The sequence below is a fragment of the Mercenaria mercenaria genome, chromosome 11 (genome assembly GCF_021730395.1).
Source record: "Mercenaria mercenaria strain notata chromosome 11, MADL_Memer_1, whole genome shotgun sequence".
Lineage (NCBI taxonomy): Eukaryota > Metazoa > Mollusca > Bivalvia > Venerida > Veneridae > Mercenaria > Mercenaria mercenaria.
The window spans coordinates 59,419,328-59,440,449 of NC_069371.1; the positions used below are offsets into that span (position 1 = coordinate 59,419,328).

At 33.2% G+C, this 21,122-nt stretch overlaps 2 protein-coding genes across 3 annotated transcripts in view; one reads left to right on the forward strand and one right to left on the reverse strand.

Annotated features, from left to right (window-relative positions):
- The window catches only part of LOC123532991 (chondroitin sulfate glucuronyltransferase-like), a 36,035-nt gene extending 25,032 nt beyond the window's left edge, over positions 1-11,003 (forward strand). Inside the window, exon 6 of the mRNA XM_045314634.2 lies at positions 637-11,003. Coding sequence (XP_045170569.2) covers positions 637-1,898 — 1,262 coding nt within the window. The 3' untranslated portion in view covers positions 1,899-11,003. The remainder of the gene's footprint in view (positions 1-636) is intronic.
- A 4,138-nt stretch (positions 11,004-15,141) lies between these two features.
- Positions 15,142-19,807, reverse strand: LOC123532878 (beta-1,3-galactosyltransferase 5-like). 2 transcript variants are annotated; one of them, XM_045314476.2, is made up of 4 exons: positions 19,503-19,807; positions 18,884-19,066; positions 18,208-18,301; positions 15,142-16,829 (listed from the first exon to the last, which is right to left on the reverse strand). In XM_045314476.2, the coding sequence occupies exons 3-4, from the start codon at positions 18,208-18,210 to the stop codon at positions 15,687-15,689; spliced, it is 1,146 nt and encodes a 381-aa protein (XP_045170411.2). In that variant the 5' UTR covers positions 18,211-18,301; positions 18,884-19,066; positions 19,503-19,807; the 3' UTR covers positions 15,142-15,686. The 2 variants fall into 2 exon arrangements, with proteins under 2 accessions (XP_045170411.2, XP_045170412.2); XM_045314477.2 differs by having other exon boundaries at positions 18,208-19,066.
- Positions 19,808-21,122: the final 1,315 nt, after the last annotated feature.

Genomic DNA, 21,122 nt, shown 5'->3' on the forward strand with positions numbered 1-21,122 from the left:
GCTATTGTATGGGTAGCAAGAATGTTGTCCAAAAACTGTTTTTCACGTGTATTAAGTGTTTAACAGTTGCTTCTGTCTTTCTTACTGTTAATTTTGACAATAGATAGGTTTTGATGCATACCTAATAGTTCAAAATATGACAAAAAAAAAATGGAACAAGCAGAAATGTAAGGACTTTAATTTATATTTTACAAATTTTAAAAAATAGTCACATGGACCTGCGTATGTTACCGTATTTGATCATATGAATGAAAATTGGATAATTTACAACTATGAAAAGTTTCATTTAAATCTACATTGTGAAACTTTTCTTCATGTGAAAATGTCATCAAAAGTGCTATTTTCCCGTAGAAAGCCATCACAAAAATTACCCAGAGGATCAATATGTTCAAATTGTTAAGCATATGACCCAGTATTTTTTTACTGGTTGAATTTCCTTTTGATACAATGTCACTTTGAAAAAGTCTGGTTTGATAAAATTCTACAATGTAGAACAGTATTTGGCACAAATGTGTAGAATTATGTTTAGGATGATAAGTATGTGAGTTGACTTAAGAAGTATTACATATACTTACAAGGAAAGTAATGATTAAAAAAAGTCACAAACTATTTTCAGATTTTTTTTTATCTTAACAGGTGCAGACAAAGTGGATATTGCCAATATCAAGAAAACAAGCATGGATAATTTGAACAAGAAGTATCCATCCAAGTATCATTTGAAAAGAGTCATTAATGGTTATCATAGATTTGATCCTACGCGTGGCATGGAGTATATGCTTGATTTACATCTTTCGGAAAGGGCAAAGAAAGGAGTCGAAACAGTGAAGCGTGTTCATCTGGTCAGACCACTAGGGAAGGTAGAGTTAGTGCCCATGCCTTATGTGACAGAAAGCATGATGGTTAATATAATTTTACCGTTAAAACCAGACGAAGTTGCGTTGTTCGATATTTTTGTGAACACGTACGCTCGTTCTTGCTTACAAACTTCGGAAGATGTACGCTTAATTGTGGCATTGTTATATCCAGATTCAAGCAGTAGTTCCGGACAACCAAAAGATCCATTTGCTAAGGTGAAGACAGTCATTAACGATTACAGTAAAAAGTACAACACAAAAGGGAAATTATCGTGGAAAGCTTTAGAAAAAGTTAAATCAGATATTAACATTGTTGACAGTCTTCAGGGTGAGTTTAAAATGGATGTTTTAATATTAATGACAACAGTCAATATGGAGATGTCGCCGGACCTGACAAACCAGTACTTAAATCGAGTACGCATGAATACCATCAAAGGGAAACAGGTGTTCTTTCCTATGGGATTTTGGCAGTATAAGCCAAACCTCATTTATAATAAGAAACCGTTCCCAGCCTCTGTTGAAATAGGACAGAGGCTTGGTGTTTACAATACGAAATCGTCAGAGCATGCAAGCTTCTATCTGTCTGATTATCGGACTGCTAGAAAAGTTCTTTCAACAAAAACTGTGGACATTTTGAGTATGTTTGTCACATACAAAAATTTCCATGTGTTCCAAGCAGTTGAGCCGAATTTAAAATTGAAGTGGATGAACTTGACATGCGATCCACGTGTGACGACAGAAAAATATCAGCAGTGCGTGACTCAGAATGTAGAAGGACTAGCTAGTCAGCATCATTTAGCGTTACTTATCTATGAGCATCGAAATGAGGTGATATCTCAGTCAAACGTTTATAAAATTGAACCGGAAAGAAATGATCGTGCCCAGGCAGGCCAGCAAAAATCCGGTGTAGTCCAACCACCAGAACCAAAGCAGGTGCATCCTCCGGAATTGAAGCTACACCAGGTCAATGTTGACCCACCTCCAGTAGACCCACAAGCAGAAGGGATGATCCTTGTTGATCCTAAAAAGCCCTTTAAAGCTTGATTAGTACAGATAATATTTACCAAAGCCTTATATTGCAAATAATTCAAAGGTTTTTGAAAAACCCCATATGAGGGTTTGGCAAAAAAGTTATATATAAAAAGGGATTCATGTTGTATAAAAATATAGCACTGAACAGTCAAGGGTGTAACTGTTTCAAGTTATCGCAGTTTATAACCCATTTGAGTTATTGCTTATACTACCATAACTTGTTTCAGTTATCATAAAATATTACAAAGCTGTCCTGTGCCAATTCCTCATTTTGAATGAGACTAATGCAATTACATCCTGAATCCTTGAACTTTTATCTTTCCAGCTACGAAGTAAAATTGTTTACGCAAGGCTGATAAAGGTTTACGCAAAAGTTTTAAAGCTTTAAAACCCTTAACATTCCATTATGCTTATCAGGTCATGATCAGACTAAAAGAGAATTTGATTAACCACAGTTTGCTACTAATTCCACTTTAAATTTTAAGGTCACTTTGTGAGAACAGCAAAAAGACTTTTTTTGAATAACTTACCTGAGTTAACTATATTTTATAACTAATACAGGTTATAAAATGCTTGAAAAAGTAACTGAAATAGGTTACATAACTTAAAACAGTTACACCCCTGACTGCTGAAATGTAATGAAAGTATTTCATGTTTTTCAGTGATAAATGGAATATTTGAGTGAAGTATATCCGATAATTTCAGTAGGAAAATAAGAAAGTAAGAAAACTATAAAATGGTTAAAATTTGTTTAAACATACCTTACATGTGAGATCAAAATATCTTTTACTTTTTACCATATCTTACATATTTCAGCTTCTGTTCATTCAGTGAAAGATATTTAAATTTTTGTATATCAATATTTCTGTGTTAAAGCCAAAAACATGTAAGTGAATATTGGGCAGTTCTGTTCTCTCAGTGTAACTAGCCTTTAGCTTGCTGGCAGCAAGAGATCCTTCCTTTACAACCAGTGCAGATCAAGGTCAGCCTGCATGTCTGTGCAGATAAGATGGGTACGCTGATTGTGCAGACTGATCTTGATCTGCAGTGTTTGCTATTCAGTCAGTAAATTTTCAGTGAACACCCCTTTGAATAGTAAATGGTACTGCCCAAATTGAATGATAGACCAGTCCATTTTAGACATTTAGCAGGGTAAAGGTTAAAGGCTGGATGATAATGAGATAATGTTCAGAATGTCCAACCCACTGTTCATCATCAACTGAGCTGCCAAATTTTTTTTTTTTCAATTTATAATTATTAAAGTATTATTTTTAATCCATTTTTTTTATTTCAGTCACCGAGATAGCTTTAATGGCATATTAACATAGTAAAAGTATTATCTTCTAGATTTTATTTATAGAACTATACATTACATGTTCATGATTGAATCTCTTTTCAGGCCATACTTTAACTAAACTTCTCAGACTGGGACCATATACTAGAAAATGTATCGGTATGAAGTATATTGTGGAAAAGGAAGAAATATTTACAAGTACTGGAATCCTTTTCAAATAATTTTGTTTAAAAAGTCCTCACTTTGAGAAGTTAAGTGTGAATGATGCCTGAAAATTACGTTAAGCAGATATAAGTCTCTATCACTTTTCCTGCAATATTACACATTTTAATGTTATTTTGTCATAACTTTTCACAGTCATAATTTTTTCTAATATATTTTTATAGAATTTGTACAAGTTTTATAGATATTTCTAATTGAATTGTCATTCTTTCCATTTTATATAATACACTCTTAACTCTTGTAAAATGCATTTATTCTGGTTAAACACACACCCTGTTCCTTAATAACAGGCCCTCACAAATATCAATTATTATTTCAACCTGACATGTTATAAATGTATGTAGATAGAATGTTTCCCACCACACGATTTTGTGGGAGACATATTGATTTACTCCTGTGTATTTGTATCTGTGTGTCTGCCTGTCAGAAATCTTGTCTGTACTCTAAGTTGACCATTTCTCATCCAGTCTTCACCAAACTTGAACAAAATGTGTTTGCCAATACAGTCTAAACTGTATTAAGAGGATGTCCAAGGGACTGCTAAAAAGTGGTCTTTTAATGGAATGGTCTCTTAATGAATTTCAGTCAGGTGAAGAGAAAAGTTATTTTTAACTGTTAATGTAACTGTATTTATTATGAACATGTATATATGTATATATATTTTACAAACTGAAAATTATAGCTGGATTGTTCATCAGTTCGACTGCTACAAAGGTTAATTGCATGCAGGCAGGTGCAAAACGTACCCGCTAATTACACACGTTAAGAAATTCCCGGTGAGACTTTGGTACCCTGTTGCTTAATAGATCATCCGATCTTTACCAAACTTGAGCCAAATGTTTTTGACCATAACCCCTCAGCCAGGTTCATTAACTAGCCAAAGCGCCACAGGCACTTCATAATTATGGCCCTTGAATTCACCGAAATCAGCCTTTTTACTCTTCAAATGTATATTTTAATGAGTAAACAGTAAATAAAGACTGACTACTATTCAGATGATTAGGCAGTTGTGAGAGACATACGCTTTTCTCAAAAGCTGCTCTAGTTTGTGTAGATTTCACTTACCCAAATACTTTCAATGACAGATAAAGTAGAAATTACGAAGTGTCTCACATAAAGGCCAGTTCTTATGGACTTCTGTTAGTATATATATGGTATAATGAGTTACAAGGATGTATAATATACAGTTAGCATAATTATTGGAGATTTTAAAATATTTATATTATTATTTTCAACCATTATGCAGTTTTTGTAGCATAATTTACCAAAAATAAGTGTATGACTTCATTACAAATTTGTTGCATAATTTATGTATGCTTGTAATCTCGTATATTATTACTACAACCATTATTAGCCCACCATCATCACATGGTGGGCTATTCAAATCACCCTACATCCGTGGTCTGTCGTCCTTCCATCTGTTAACAATTTCTCTTATTGCATCTCTCCTCAGGAACTCTGGGGGGATTTTGACCAAACTTTGTCGGAATGATGTACTGGTACCCTAGTTGTGTCCCCCTGAAAAGCAGACTGGTTTAACAGTTTTTGAGTGAGTTATGGCCCTTTGTTTATTTTTATAATTTACATAGATTTATATAGGGAAAAACTTTGAAAATCTTCCTATCCATAACCACAGAGCCTAGGGCTCTGATATTTGGTATGTAGCGTCATCTAGTGTCCTCTACCAAGATTATTCAAATTATTTCCCTGTGGTCAAGTATAGCCCCACCTCGGGGGACACATGGTTTATATAAACTTATATAGGAAAAAAAAAAATTGAAAAACATCTTGTCCAAAACCACAGGGCCTAGGGCTTTGATATTTTGTATGTGACATCATCTAGTGGTCCTCTACTAAGATTGTTCAAACTATTCCCCTAGGGTCAAAAAAGGTCCCGCCCTGGGGGTTGGGGTTACATGGTTTACATAGAATTATATAGGGAAAAACTTTAAAAATCTTCTTGTCCAAACCACAAAGCCTAGGGCTTTAATATTTGTAATGTAGCATCATCTAGTGGGTCTCTACCAAGTTTGTTCAAATTACCCACCTCAGATCAAATATGGCCCCGCCCTGGCGGTCACATAGTTCATATAGACTTATATAGGGAAAAACTTTTAAAATCCTCTTGTACATAACCTACAACATTCAAATTTGGACCACATGTATAGTTTTGAGTGACAAGATGAACCTTGACATGAGTTGACCTTGATCTTGACCTGATGACCTACTTTCACATTTCTGTAGCTACAGCCGTCAAATTTGGACCGCATGCATAGTTTTGTGTACTGAAAAAAACTCAGACCTTTTGTTTGACCTTGTGACCTACTTTCACATTTTTGAAGTACAGGCTTCAAATTTGGACCACATGCATAGTTTTGTGTTCCGAAATGAAATTTGACCTTGATTTTGACCTAGTGACCTACTTTCACATTTCTCAAGCTACAGCCTTCAAATTTGGACCACATGCATAGTTTTGTGTACCAAAATGAACTTTGATCTTGAAATTGACCTAGTGACCTACTTTCACATTTCTGAAGCTACAGGCTTCAAATTTGGTCCACTTGCATATTTTTGTGTTCTGAATTGAAATTTGACATTGATTTTGACCTAGTACCTGCTTTCACATTTCTCAAGCTACAGCTGCCAAATTTGAAGCACATGCATAGTTTTGTGTACCAAAATGAACTTTGACCTTGAAATTGATCTAGTGACCTACTTTCACATTTCTGAAGCTGCAGCTTTCAAATTTGGACCATATGCATGAACCACTTGCACAGTGTTGTGTACCAAAATGAAATTTGACCTTGATTTTGACCTTGAGCTAGTCTTGAAATTTGGAACATTCAAAAATGGCTCAATGGTGGGCGCCAAAATCACTCTGTGATCTCTTGTGATTGTAAATGTAGCATGATTTACGGTATTTGAAGCATAATTAAAAGAGATTGGAAATTGTTTATCATCTGTACTTCAAACATAACACGTTAGTATTATTGTAATTGAGCGTTGATTAAACATAATATTGAATGTGGTATTGGAGGTTTGCTATGATTTTTACTTTTTTTGTATTTTTTGTCACATTTTTGATATCATTTGAAACATTTGAAATGCTTTTTTTCTGTATCATAGTCTTAGTGGTAAAACTTAACTGCCAGATTCGTACTTTGAAATAATATACTGTGGGGAGTGCGTGCCATGTGTTTGGATGGGTGTGAGGGGTTGTCAACTTAAATTAAGTGAAACACTGCTGCTGTGCAATGAATTAATCTCCCATTCAAAGTTATCGCTTTTTAGAAGCTTTCACCTTTTAAATGTATAAGTCTGATTTTGTTGAAGAATCTTGAACAAAAATTAACATCAGAAAGACAAGACAAAATGAGATACTATTTTGTAAGTAAGACATTGTTTTTAGAATTAGCAGCCTGTTTCGAAAATTAGAAATCGGTGAATCGTTATCTGCATCAAACCATTGAATTCTAGTCAATAAAATTTAAGGATTTTACAGTGGTACATTGATTCAGGGGCTTAAGTTATTTATATTGTCTCCAATTGAGATTTTACTTAAAAATTTTCAAGTGCATGGTACCTTTTAGTCCATGGTGTGTGTTCATAGCAGTTTTAAGTCTGAATTTAAACTTTTTTCTTTAAAATGCTAAAATTTCTTTAACAGGTAAATTAACACAGATTGTAATGTGCATTTTTTGAGCTTTAAAAAGCTGTGCAAAACTTCACAAGTATACATTATCTAATAACAAAGTTGTATCAAACTGAATAATTAATGTTCTTAAGTTTAAATTTCAGACTTTTAAATATAAATGAACATGTACACAATGGTTATGGTTTATTGTTATGGCTTTGTCATCCTTACTCTGGTCAGTTAATACATCACTAGTCATGTAGTACAGTCAGATTGTTCAACAGTCATCTACTTTATTTTAACCGGAACAAGATGTGATTCTTAAATATTAGTTGGTGCATGTGAGATTTTTGTTTTTGTTTGAGATGCCACATAATTGCTCTGTGAGAGAAAGATCTGTAATGTTTCTAGTTTTGGTGTTTCTTGTTTAACTTGATAGTTATTTCAGATTTGTACTGAAAGATTACTAATTATTTTTCAATGGAACTAAGCATGTATTGGTTAGGTATCAAGATAGATGATTAAAATTACAGAAATTCTGTTTGAAAAATTGTGTAATAGCCAGATATGAAGGTGTTTTTTTATCTGTTTTTAGCTAGACTTTTTAGCTCGACTATTCAAAGAATAAGTAGAGCTATCCTACTCACCACGGCGTCGGTGTTGGCGTCACACCCTGGTTAAGTTTTTCGTACCAGTCCACATTTTGACAAAGTCTTTTGAGATAAGGCTTTGAAACTTTCAACACTTGTTTACCATTACCATGTCCAGTTATAGGCAAGAGTACATAACTCTGTCAAGCATTTTGACTGAATTATGGCCCCTTTTGACTTAGAAATCTTGGTTAAGTTTTTCGTACCAGTTCATATTTTGACAAAGTCTTTTGAGATAAAGCTTTGAAACTTTCAACACTTGTTTACCATCACCATGTCCAGTTATAGGCAAGAGTACATAACTCCATCAAGCATTTTGGTTGAATTATGGCCCCTTTTGACTTAGAAATCTTGGTTAAGTTTTTCGTACCAGTCCACATTTTGACAAAGTCTTTTGAGATAAAGCTTTGAAACTTTCAACACTTGTTTACCATCACAATATCCAGTTGTAGACAAGAGTTCATAACTCCATCAAGCATTTTGACTGAATTATGGCCCCTTCTGACTTAGAAATCTTGGTTAAGTTTTTCGTACCAGTTTATATTTTGTGTAGTGTTTGACATATGGCTTTGAAACTTTTATATCTTGTTCAGTATAATAGTCTCTATCAATAGGCAAGAGTACGTAACTCTCTCGTCTTTTTTGGCTGAATTATGGCCCTTTTTGAACTTGGAAACTGGTTCTGTTTTGTATATGTCCATGTTTTGTCAAGACTATTTGACATATTGCTTTTAAACTTTAAACACTTGTTTATCATTATGATTTCCATCTCTAGGCAAGAGTACATAACTCTGACAACTATTTTGACTGAATTATGGCCCTTTTTGGACTTTGAAATTTGTGCAGTTTTTCTTACAAGTCAGCGTTTTGTCAAAACTATTTGAACTGTGGCTTTGAAACTTTTAACACTAGTTTATCAACATGATTTCCATCTGTAGGCAAGAGTACATAACTCTGTCAACTATTTTGACTGAATTATGGCCCTTTTTGGACTTGGAAATTAGTTAAATTTTTCATATAAGTCCATGTTTTGCCTAACATATAACTTAACATATTTCCCATCATGGTCACACATTGCCATTTAGTGCAAGACTAATCGAAATCCACAAATATAGGAACATTTTTTGTTTAATCCATTTTTTTTGTTTAGTCTGAAAATCTATGGAAATTTTTTGACCCCATTCTTCAATCAATTCTTCGAATAGTCGAGCGCGCTGTCGTCCGACAGCTCTTGTTTTTATTGTTTTCTAATTTTAGAGCTTTTAGTGTCACTATTTCTTCCGCATCACCAAAGTTTTGTATGTAAGCAGGTTTCTCTAAAAAAAACTTGACCAAGTGCTTTGAACCTTCTCACATGCCTTATGCATACACAAATTTAGCTTCTATTTGACCAAAGCTATGCCCTTTTTTATTACTTTAGAAGTTTTTGTTGAAACTGTACTCGGAAATTACATTGCAGAATGCTTTCCAACTTCATACATTTCTTATGCATAATTAGATGACCTGCCAGGGCAAGTTACATAAATCAAGCTTTTATTAGCTTGACTATTCTACTAGCTATTCTACTCACCCTGGCGTCGGCGTCAGCGTCACACCTTGGTTAAGTTTTTGCATGCAAGTACATACAGCTATAATTTAAAGGCATATAGCTTTGAAACTTATTTATTCTTTTTCTAGGTCAATTGCCAACCTCACTGGGTCAAGTTCCATAACTCTAACATGTATTTTGAGCAAATCTGCCCCCTTTTGGACTTAGAAAATTCTGGTTAAAGTTTTACATGCAATTTACTTTCTCCAAAACTAATGCAGATATTGAATTGAAACTTCACATGTGTCTTCGGGGTTATAAAACTAGTTGATAGCACCAAGTCCCATAACTCTGACCTTCATTTTGGCCAAATTATGCCCCCTTTTGTACTTAGAAAATTTTGGTTAGTTTTGCGTGCAAGTACATACAGCTATTTCTAAAAGGCATATAGATTTGAAACTTATTTTTTCTTTTTCTAGATCAATTACCTACCTCACTGGGTCAAGCCCCATAACTCTGACATGTATTTTGGCCAAATTATGCCCCCTTTTGGACTTAGAAAATTCTGGTTAAAGTTTTGCGTGCAAGTACATACAGCTATTACTAAAAGGCATATTGATTTGAAACTTATTTTTTCTTTTTCTAGATCAATTACCTACCTCACTGGGCCAAGTCCCATAACTCTGACATGTATTTTGAGCAAATTATGCCCCCTTTTGGACTTAGAAAATCCTGGTTAAAGTTTTACATGCAAGTTACTATCTCCAAAACTAATGCAGATATTAAATTGAAACTTCACATGTGTCTTCGGGGTTATAAAACTAGTTGATAGAATCAAGTCCCATAACTCTGACATGTATTTTGGGCAAATTATGCCCCCTTTTGGACTTAGAAAATCCTGGTTAAAGTCTTGCGTGCAAGTACATACAGCTATTACCAAAAGGCATATAGCTTTGAAACTTATTTATTCTTTTTCTATGTCAGTTACCAACCTCACTGGGTCAAGTTCCATAACTCTTAACATGTATTTTGAGCAAATTATGCCCCCTTTTGGACTTAGAAAATTCTGGTTAAAGTTTTACATGCAAGTTACTATCTCCAAAACTAATGCAGATATGGAATTGAAACTTAACATGTTTCTTCGGCGTTATTAAACTAGTTGATAGCATCAAGTCCCATAACTCTGATATGCATTTTGGTCAAATTATGTCCTGTTTCGAACTTAAAACTCTTTTGATATTTAACATTTTGGGTAATAATTCCCTGCTTCTGTGACAATATTTCGAATAGTCGAGCTTGGCTGTCTTACGGACAGCTCTTGTTTTATTATACTTATGACTCTTTTTGACTGCAAAACTGATATTAGGAAAGAAACTTTAAAGTTACTAAAAAAAATCTCATTGTTGATTAAATATTTCATGATTCCATATTACAGTAAAGGTAAACTCAATCATTCATGTAACTCAAATATTTGTCACTTTATCAGTTCTTTTAACTCAGTTTTATCAGAACAGAACAAAATTTGATTTAAGCATACAAGCTCATCATCATAAATTAATCATTGGTAAGGCCAAGACAAATAATTTTTCTTCAAGCACACACCAGTATTCTACCAATGCTCATACCCTATGTACTTTTACTACAAACACTAGATTTTTTTGCATCCACTTCTATAATACCACCAGTCATTTTGATTTTAAAGATGTATGAAATTAGTTGAAGTTGAAGCAAAACTTGTACATATATTTTTTATATAACTTTGTTTTACTTACCAAACACGTATTCAACCAGTTGAGGCCCTTTTTAGACTTGGAAATTGGTACAATTTTTGTACAAGTCTATGTTTTGTCAAAACGATTTGACATGTGGCTTTGAAAGTTTGAACATTTTTTTATCATCATGATTTATATTTGTAGGCAAGAGTATATAACTCTGTCAACTATTTTGGCTGAATTATGGCCCTTTTTGACCTGGAAATTGGTTCAGTTTTCGTACAAGTCTATGTTTTGTCAAAACTATTTGACATGTGGCTTTGAAACTATGATCACTTGTTTATCATCTTTATTTCCGTCTGTAGGCAAGAGTACATAACTCTGTCAACTAGTTTGGCTGAGTTATGGCTCTTTTTGGACTTGGAAATTGGTTCAGTTTTCATACAAGTCAACGTTTTGTCAAAGCTAGTTGACATGTGGCTTTGAAACTTTTAACACTTGTTTATCATCATGATTCCCATCTGTAGGCAAGAGTACATAACTCGTCTACTATTTTGGCTAAATTATGGCCCTTTTTGGACTTGGAAATCAGTTAAGTTTTTCGTACCAGTCTTTATTTTAGATAAACTTTTTGTCATATGGCTTTGAAACTTTGACCACTTGTTTACCTTCATGGTCTACTTACCTATGACAAGGACTTTAGCCCTTGTTTTGACATAGAAATTAGTTAAGTTTCGCATACCAATCGATATTTTGTCTATTAACCGTTTGATATATATGGCTTTGAAACTTTGAACACTTGCTTACCAACATGGTCACGCATTGCCATATAGTGCAAGACTTATCCAAATTCACAAATGCAGGTACATTGTTTGTCTTATCTGTTCCTTTTCTTTTGTCTGAAAATCTCAGGTCATATTTTGACCCTTTACTTCTATCAATGCTTCGAATAGTTGAGCGTGCTGTCAACAGACAGCTCTTGTTATTAGACAGCTCTTGTTATTAACCCAGTCGATGTTTAAGTAGAAATCGAAAAACTACACTTAACAAATATTAACATATTTGATCAAACACATTTGCTAAACATTATTCACACTAAAAATAAAAGGTGTTATTGAAATAAAAAAATACTGGAGAAGGAAGATTACTTCATATTTCTTCTCTTAAAGACAAATAGATAATTGTACGATTTAGATTATGTGAAATTTTAGAAATAATTTATCCCAAACAGCGATTGTGTCGTGAACAAAATCGTTGTTTGAGGAAGGTGCGAAGGAATTATATCACAAGAGTCCGATTGCTATAATAATACGCATCTGAACGACAAAATCACTGGGATATATATTTTTCAGTTCTTACACGATATCAAAGAATTCTATTTATGTCCTTCATAACATCGGCCAAGTTTTGTGTGGTTTTCTTTTCCAGCACGAGGGAATTTCCGCCAGGACATGCATGCTGCTAAATGACAAAAGTTTTAATGCATGTTGCCCTGTGTTATTCGTTTTAAACTAAATGCAACATCTATGCGTCTTTGTGTTACCTTCCATCCGTTAGTGGCACATACCTTGCATCTTTCGTCACTGCATGTATGTAAAACGCATATTCTTGCGTGTAAATGGCAAATGCATCCATTGTGTGGCATATTAAAATGTTTATGTCAACAAGTTCTAAGTGTTTTGTACGTTTTACTTTCTGAAATTGATTAAATCGTTCCTCCGTTATATAAAACTAACACATGAATGTTAACATTTAATTGTTGCCCGTTGTTTTTTTGTTTTTGATATATAGGTCCCTGCTGTAGACCTTTTCTGTGTAGGTCCCTACTTTAAATTCATGGATTCTTAGTATTGCAATGACTGAAATTTATGCAAGGCGAAAACAGTGCTAAGTAAGCACTAAGCAGCACGGGGTTAATCAAATTCGACTTTAACATTTGTAATATGAAATTCGTAGAAAGCTGGGAACCAGAATTTCCGGCAGTTTCCGTAAAACCAGTGAACCATGAACGGTGTTTAGTAAAAAAGTACTCATAATTTCCAGCTGTCCAGGGACGTAATTTCCACCGAAAACAACGTACACAGCATACACGGGTAAGTTTAGACTCTCTCACCGTTTAACCTACGGAAACTACCGAATACGTGAATTTGCTTTCGAGAGTGGTCTCCCGTGTATACTAATTTGCGCTAAAATGTTTGCTTTTTGTTGGTTCCCTGTAATGTTGTAATGCACTACCGTGCTTAAATTTTTGTTATACTGCAAGTTAAAATATTTATTAAAGCCATGTGTTTTAGTATATTATTTTTGCCGGGAAACTGTAATATAAACAAGAACCAAGTGGTTGCAAGCATCACTAATGTTAAATCCAAAAAGCAGTAACTATCAAGTTATGAGAATTTCGAAATATTCACAAGTCACAACGTTGTTAATAGCTCGTTACTTTCAGTAGCAACAACGTCAAATACGCGTAAGAAAACATAGAATACAGTTAGTAATAGCATGAGTATACATTTCAATATTGCAGTAAGCAAGCAAAAAGGTTGAACGCACTTGTCAATTACATGCAAGAATAACCGATATTCATGAAAGGACTGTTTTCTTAGCATTAAGAAGCATTAAAGATGAATTTCTTGTAAGGCAAATGTAAGAAACTAAAATGCAGTTGCAATGTTGCAGAACGCATATGTAAGTAAATAGCATAGCAATGTCATTTAGCAGCATGCATGTCCTGGCGGAGATTCCCTTCCATAATAACGTGATATTAGTGACGTACAAGAAGTGATTTTATTGCATTAATAACATCAAACTTTCTGTAATTTTATCAAATTAGAAAGCAAGTGATATATGCATTGTGACTTGTTGTTTATTATGGCTATTTAGATTGAATATACAAAACAGTTGCAATGTATTTTACAGTTCTAAACCACCTGATTATAATAGTACCTTTACCTGCAATGTTATATTCGGCCGCATGCTTTCAGATTGTTGATCGACAAAGTTAACTGACATCACTCCCCCTTTTATTTTCATTTATTTTGTACCAGTCGCCGTGGTTTGCGTGCAGTTCTCTACCAGAGATATAATAGCAAGGAGCGTGTTGTTGCATACGCAAGCAGAGGTATACGAGGGAACGAATGCTATTAGCCTGCTCACAAGTTTAGCCCTGTGATAAGTTTCATGATTATCTCTAAGGCAAATCTGTGAAAGTAATCCTGAAAACGGCAAAGTTTGATGCCATGAGTCACGTAGTGTTGGCTGTCTTATCTGCGTATGATATTAAGATCCACTACCGCTCTGGAAAATGGTGCTCTCTCCAGGCTTCCCAAAACAGACCACTATGACACGGTTTTGTTTTCAGACGCCATCAGAGCTTTCTTTCAGGTTCACTTTTTGTCTACCTGCCATGGAATATGTTTCTTTTGCATAACAAGTACTAAGAGATACCCTCTTCAGATGACGATTCAGTTTGCACCAGTTTTTAAACAGTGGATTGGAAGGAGGTCCAGCTACTGTCAGAGTTATTGAGATTTTCAGGGTCGGTTACAGATTAACTGAGCGCCAGAGTGCAAGTGAACCAATGGCTGTTAGAAGTTTCTTGCGGGAATGGAATTCTTTGGTTTTCAAAGATGGTGCTCTGTTACACCTCAAAATGGTAGCAACGAATTATAGTAGTCACTACCAAAATTCGACCTAGTATTGGTAGCAACAAAATGCGTAGCAAGAGTACATAAAACGTATTTAAGACATAAAATTTCAGTTGTTCGTAATAATGAACGGGGTGCACAATTTCCTACAGATTTACAAGTCCGATTACCCCACTGACTGTTATATTTTCAATAATGCATGCAAATGGGTGCTTCGACAGATTGGATTTTAATGGCATGTGATTCAGACGCCAACTATAGGTTGTATGTGTTATCATAATTTGATTAGATTTTATGAAAAAATATGGACGGTTATTTAATACACTCTAAGTTGTCAATGTCAAAAAGACATTATAATGGTACCATAAATGAAGAGTTAGGAAAATATATGACTTTTTGAATTGACTCATGATATTATATATAGCCTGTATTATAGTGTCATCAGTATATTTAGAATACAGGTACATAAAATAATTAGCATATTAATTTTTTTTAATTATATATATATATAAAAACAAAACAAAAAAAAAAACAGTAGTTCACAGTCATTCATTCAATACATTAGAATTATAAGAGATTTTTGTATGCTACTGACATGTACATGTAATTACAGCGTTGAAACCAAGATGTTGTTGCTAATCGTTAATTAAAAAACTAATATAACTACCTAAAGTTACATTAAAGCTCATAAAAAACAAGAGCTATTAGTAAGACAGCACGCTCGACTTTTCTCAGTGCTTAACTCTGACTTAGAGCTTTGCCATTAAAAGGTTCTAAACTCAATGAAATATATAATCAGAATTATGACCAGTATTTCTCCTGGAGTAGGCTTCAAGTCAAAAGCTTTGATAGTAACAGAGATATTTGACTTTATCAAAAACTTTAATAAAAAAAAAACTAGGTTAAAAAGGGACTTAATTCTGATAAAGTTCAAATTAGAGGTATGGGACTATTAATCCCACTAATTCTGAAAACAAAGTGAAATACAAACGCAAATCTGTTTAATGAAAGTCCTTCATGAATGATTTTCAGTATAAAAATACATTTTTTCTATTCATTCATACTAAATATATCTCTTATAGTATGTACAGTTTTATAACTAAGTCTTACTAAATTTTATTTCGGTTCCGTACGTACTGAATAAAAATAACATTTAAGCAATATCAATAACACGACAAAGAAATAAACAAGTCTGCTAAGTACAAGTTCTATGTCAATACTTCTAATGTAATCGTTCAAGTCAGGTCCATATTTCAAACATTTCCAAATTTTTGCAACTTGACTAGGCCTATAACCAGAGTCTGCAATGTACACTAGATCGTTTTCCTCAGAAGATTGAAATATACATTCCCATTCTGGTATATTTTTCAAATTCAACTTTGGCAAGATATTTATACGATTTACTTTGGCCATCCTTGCTAGTATTCCAGTCGTATAAATGTCTTCTAGTGGTATGTATGGCATACGACCACTAGCACGTACTAATCGTTGGACAGCATCTCCGGAAATGACGTAAACAGCTCCGTCGCAATATGGCGGATAGTATTGCAAACGGTTAGTAGTTTTAACAAACTGCAGTTCTCCTTCTTTGCTTGGCACTGTGTTTTCATGAAGTCGGCAGAATATTTTGCCACCAAAGCTATCATTGTAAGCTTGTATTTTATTAAAAAGTTTTGGAATATGTGCAAACGTATCAACATTTGTTTTCATTATATACCGCGCTGTAGGGCAATATTCTGTAACCCATTTTAGACCAAATAAAATTTTTCTTGTAATATTTTTGAAATTATCTATAAAATCACCTTGAATAATATCTCCATAAACTTCCTTTTCTGCTTTAAGAAGCGCATTTTCCTCACCACTGTAACCATTTCCAAAGATAAAAGCGACCCTAAATTCAAACACGAGTTTCTCATTAGGCCAAGAATTCGTTTTCAGAGCATTTATCCATGTTTTTCGTAATATATTCCTTACGCCAATTTCTTTCGGTAACGACGGTATTAAAATTACAATAAATTGTTTGTTAATATTATCACAGATGTATTCCCCTGTAATTACATAATTATCTTCCTGGGGACGGGCATCCGTCTTGTTGTCGTCGAAGTATTCCGTTTCTATGACGTCACTTCCATCACGTTGGAATGGACTCGGTTCGTAGCGTAACGGAGACTGTATGTCAACCACTGAGGCCATCAGAATCCACAAAAATGTAGATATAAATAGCACAAAGCACGATCGATATAACAATGCTTTCTTGTTCTGTGAAAAAGTAAATATAATCTTAAAATCTGTGATATATAAACGATATAATGGTTTGTTTTCATTGTAGTTCAAAAGCATTCTTCCTTTTGTTTAAGACGGTGACATTTGTAAAATGAAATATTTTAACTACAAAGAAACATTTTAAAAATCTCGAAATAACTATAAGCCGTTTTATGATAAAAGTGTTATCTTAATGTACGTTTTCGTTGTCTCTTAATCTTTTTAAGTGTTTTAAGATTTACATATTAATCATATTTTCTTTTTAATCTTTACAAAAAAAAAAAAAAAAAAAAAAAAAAAAAAAAAAAACAATTATATGCAAAGTTGTGTAATATATTACAAGATAATAACAGTTTTATTAGTTTATGAAAACATTGTTTGTACTACAAGTATTCTTGATCAAACAACAAACAACGACAGTACTGTTACTGAAAGTTTATTAACTTAATCACATCTAGCAATTTTAAAGTACTGAAAAATTTAAGTATATTTTGTAAATGATTATGAACCATTTTAGATCATAACTGGCATCATAAAATAGTCATTCACTAAATACTTTTTATGTGTGTGTTGTAAAATTATAAGACTGTTGATATTCGGTCGTTTTGTAATACTCTTTCCAAATCTCATGTAATTACTTCAGTATGGCCTGTAGCATGTCTAATCAATTTTCGATTTCGTTATTAGGCATGCTAATGCAGGTACAAATATGATCAATATATGACAGAAGTTTAATATCCCATGTATATTTTATCCTTATATCGGAAATGTAAAGTACCTTTGTACAACCTGTAATTAGTCTTGCGAAGTTAAAGACTTTGAGTTTCTACATTCTGTTCTGCCTAGAAATGTAATATCAACCGATAAGAAATCACATTTATTTTTTTTTGATTCCGAATGACATACTTCGTTAATCCAAGTACTGTTCATTATATATAATTTAGAAAATACAATTCTCTTTTACTATCACATTACCAGTAAAATATTTTTCTCTTTTTAATTTTATATTCACCTTTTTTCACAGATACTGAAGGTAGTCGTTTTCCCATTTATTACTGTATTTAAACTGTTTTCTGCATATATACTTATGTAGTATATGTTATATATGTATGTATGTTAGTATGTTTGTATGTATGTATGTATGTATGTATTGCTGATGCTGCCCACACATTGTGGGACTCATGTCAATCTGTAAATAAACGAATTGGAAAATAATGTTTAAAATTGCTGAAGATTAGTATATTTTCATTTTGAGTCCCACTATCCATGACAAGTTAAAATCATGATACATATTTATTGTTAAGATTTTAATCGGTTAAGAGACATCACAACATTTCAATGCAAAAGAAAAAAACAACAACAAAATGTTACCTACCATTATTTCTCAGCAGTTATTTATTCCGATTTTCAGTTACTAGTATATGGCACAATACTTCAACCACAGTATTTGTAAATCACCACGCCCCCGCCTGGTTTATGCAACCAATAAACAGCAGTAGATTAAAAAAAATGTAAATTAGTTGATGTTAATATTCATAGGCGTTGGGTAAGATTACCGGTTTCACAGTTTACAAGGTTAGGAACGATGCGTTAGGTCAAATTATATGGTGGAATTATCTTTTATAGTTTACAATGTTGACCTGTACTAACAGTGTAAATACTAAACATGTTTATATCTTATGTTGAAGAATATCTTCCTGCTCTTAAAGTCCAAATGTCTTGTGTTTAATTGTACTTAAAAAAGTTTATCTACACTATTATATTAGGACATTACAATATAGTTTAAGAGTTGCGCAATAGTTATTATACTCGCATACTCTTTGTTTTTTTCCTTTTTGCTGATATTATAAGCGTTTATTTACAAATCTTTTATAACAAGGAAACCGATTTCCGCTAGAAAACATAAGAAGTTTCAGTGATTGAAACAATAGTTACCATCATTCCCCGCTTGCGGTAAAGGTTAATTTTTGCCCGCGTATTTGTATTTGAAATCTACCCTTACCTATTATCTTATGATGTTTGTGTTATTTCAAAGTTCCAGCAGTACTCACAGTTATTTATATAGCAGAAGCCTTACAAAATTACATATCCATGTATTGTTTGAGAGCAAGAGTCGGAGAGCTGAATTTTGGTTTATAATGCGCCTATTTGCCTCCTTCCGTTTTTTAGGCAAGAACATGTCCGCAGTGGATCAAGCTTTAAATGATGATTATATACATGACTTGTCATAAAACCTGAAATGGTCAATATAGAGACAGTCAATCAATATTGGTTTTGAATGGTCAATATATAGACATTATTTACAATATTGTACTCCCGCTGAAAATTTTGTTAACTGTTTCTGATCAGAAATATGAGCGACTATAATCTATTCACAAGTAGCTAAAAATATCTTAAGAATTCCCTTTTATTTACAGACTAATTTTATAAGCATAAAAAGTTTTAGTAAATTTTGTTAAAACTGCACGGCCAAGTTAGTACAAGATAGTACACTCTATATACGTATTTATACATTTATGACTATTGAATGATATTAAAGATTTCTCATTCAAACAGGTTTTGGAACATAATAAAGCTTTTTCTAGATTTGTCAGCAAAAAAACCCCTACTTTCTACGTATCATTTAAAATTGTGCATAGGGCAAACACATAGACCTAAGGGAATTATTACCTTTTTTAAAAACATCTGTTAATAGATGCTACAGCCGCTTTATTTTGTTCATTCAACATAAGCTGAAACGAAGAAATCATCTACCAACAGGCGTACATTTATTCAAATTGTATCCATATAATTGTGTGCCGTCGTACTGCAAACACTTCAATGGATTACTTTTAAAATGCTGATCAATACCTGCTGTAACTGTGTTTAGGTGTACTTAAAATAAAACAAACATAAAATTGAAGAAAGATATAAAACGATTCAATGGTAGAGTTTAATTGTTACGGTCAGGTCACATATAGTTTGATACAGTTTCACTCAAGTGGATATTTTAGTTATGAAAAAGAAAGATGTTTAGCTCCTTGTTCGCTCTGTTTAAGTTTTACGATATCAACATGTCTAAATTTTATAACGTCCATTTACAATGTTCTATATTTTTATTCCCCAATAATTTTACTTTCAAGTTTGTTTTTTATTTGGAGAAAAACGCTGTCTAGTTAATGTACACTTATTAATATAATAACATAATTATGTTTGTAAATGTTCAACAAATGATATTTTCGTTTATTTATCGCAAACAGCTGGAATATCTTTTGAGAATAACTCGAATATCATTGGGTTTAGCTCAAATATCACTTATATTTCAGAAGGAATTGCATTCATGTACCAAATCTAAGACTGCAAGTAACTGTATGACGGCACTGAAACAGACCGAGTCAAGTAATATGTCTATTTTGTCTATTAAGAATATAGTATTAGAAGGAACAGTTGATTGAAAAATGCGTTACGGACTACCCATTTGATATAAGATCGAAAAAGACGCAGAGACTGTCCATTTAAAGTAGGATGGAAACAGAAGCAATGGCTCTCCATTTATTGTATGATCGAAAAATAAGTAAAAGATTGGAACAGAAGCAAATACTGTTCATTGAATGCATGATCGAAACAGAAGTAAAAGCAGTCGATTTACTGTAAGGTCGAAACAAAAGCATATACTGTCAATTTAATGCATGATCGAAACAGAAGCAAATAATGCCCATTTAATGCATGATCGAAACAGAAGTAAAAGCAGTCCATTTACTATAAGGTCGAAACAAAAGCAAATACTGTCAATTTAATGCATGATCGAAACAGAAGCAAATACTGTCCATTTAATGCATGATCGAAACAGAAGCAAATACTGTCCATTTAATGCATGATCGAAACAGAAGCAAATACTGTCCATTTAATGCATGTTCGAAACAGAAGGAAATACTGTCCATTGAATGCATGTTCGAAAAAGAAGTAAATACTGTCCATTGAATGCATGATCGAAACAGAAGCAAATACAGTCTATTTACTATAAGGTCGAAACAAAAGCAAATACTGTCAATTTAATGCATGGTCGAAACAGAAGCAAATACTGTCCATTTAATGCATGATCGAAACAGAAGTAAATACAGTCCATTTACTATAAGTCGAAACAAAAGCAAATACTGTCCATTTAATGCATGATCGAAACAGAAGCAAATACTGTCCATTTAATGCATGACCGAAACAGAAGTAAAAGCAGTCCACTTACTATAAGGTCGAAACAAAAGCAAATACTGTCCATTGAATGCATGGTCGAAACAGAAGCAAATATTGTCCATT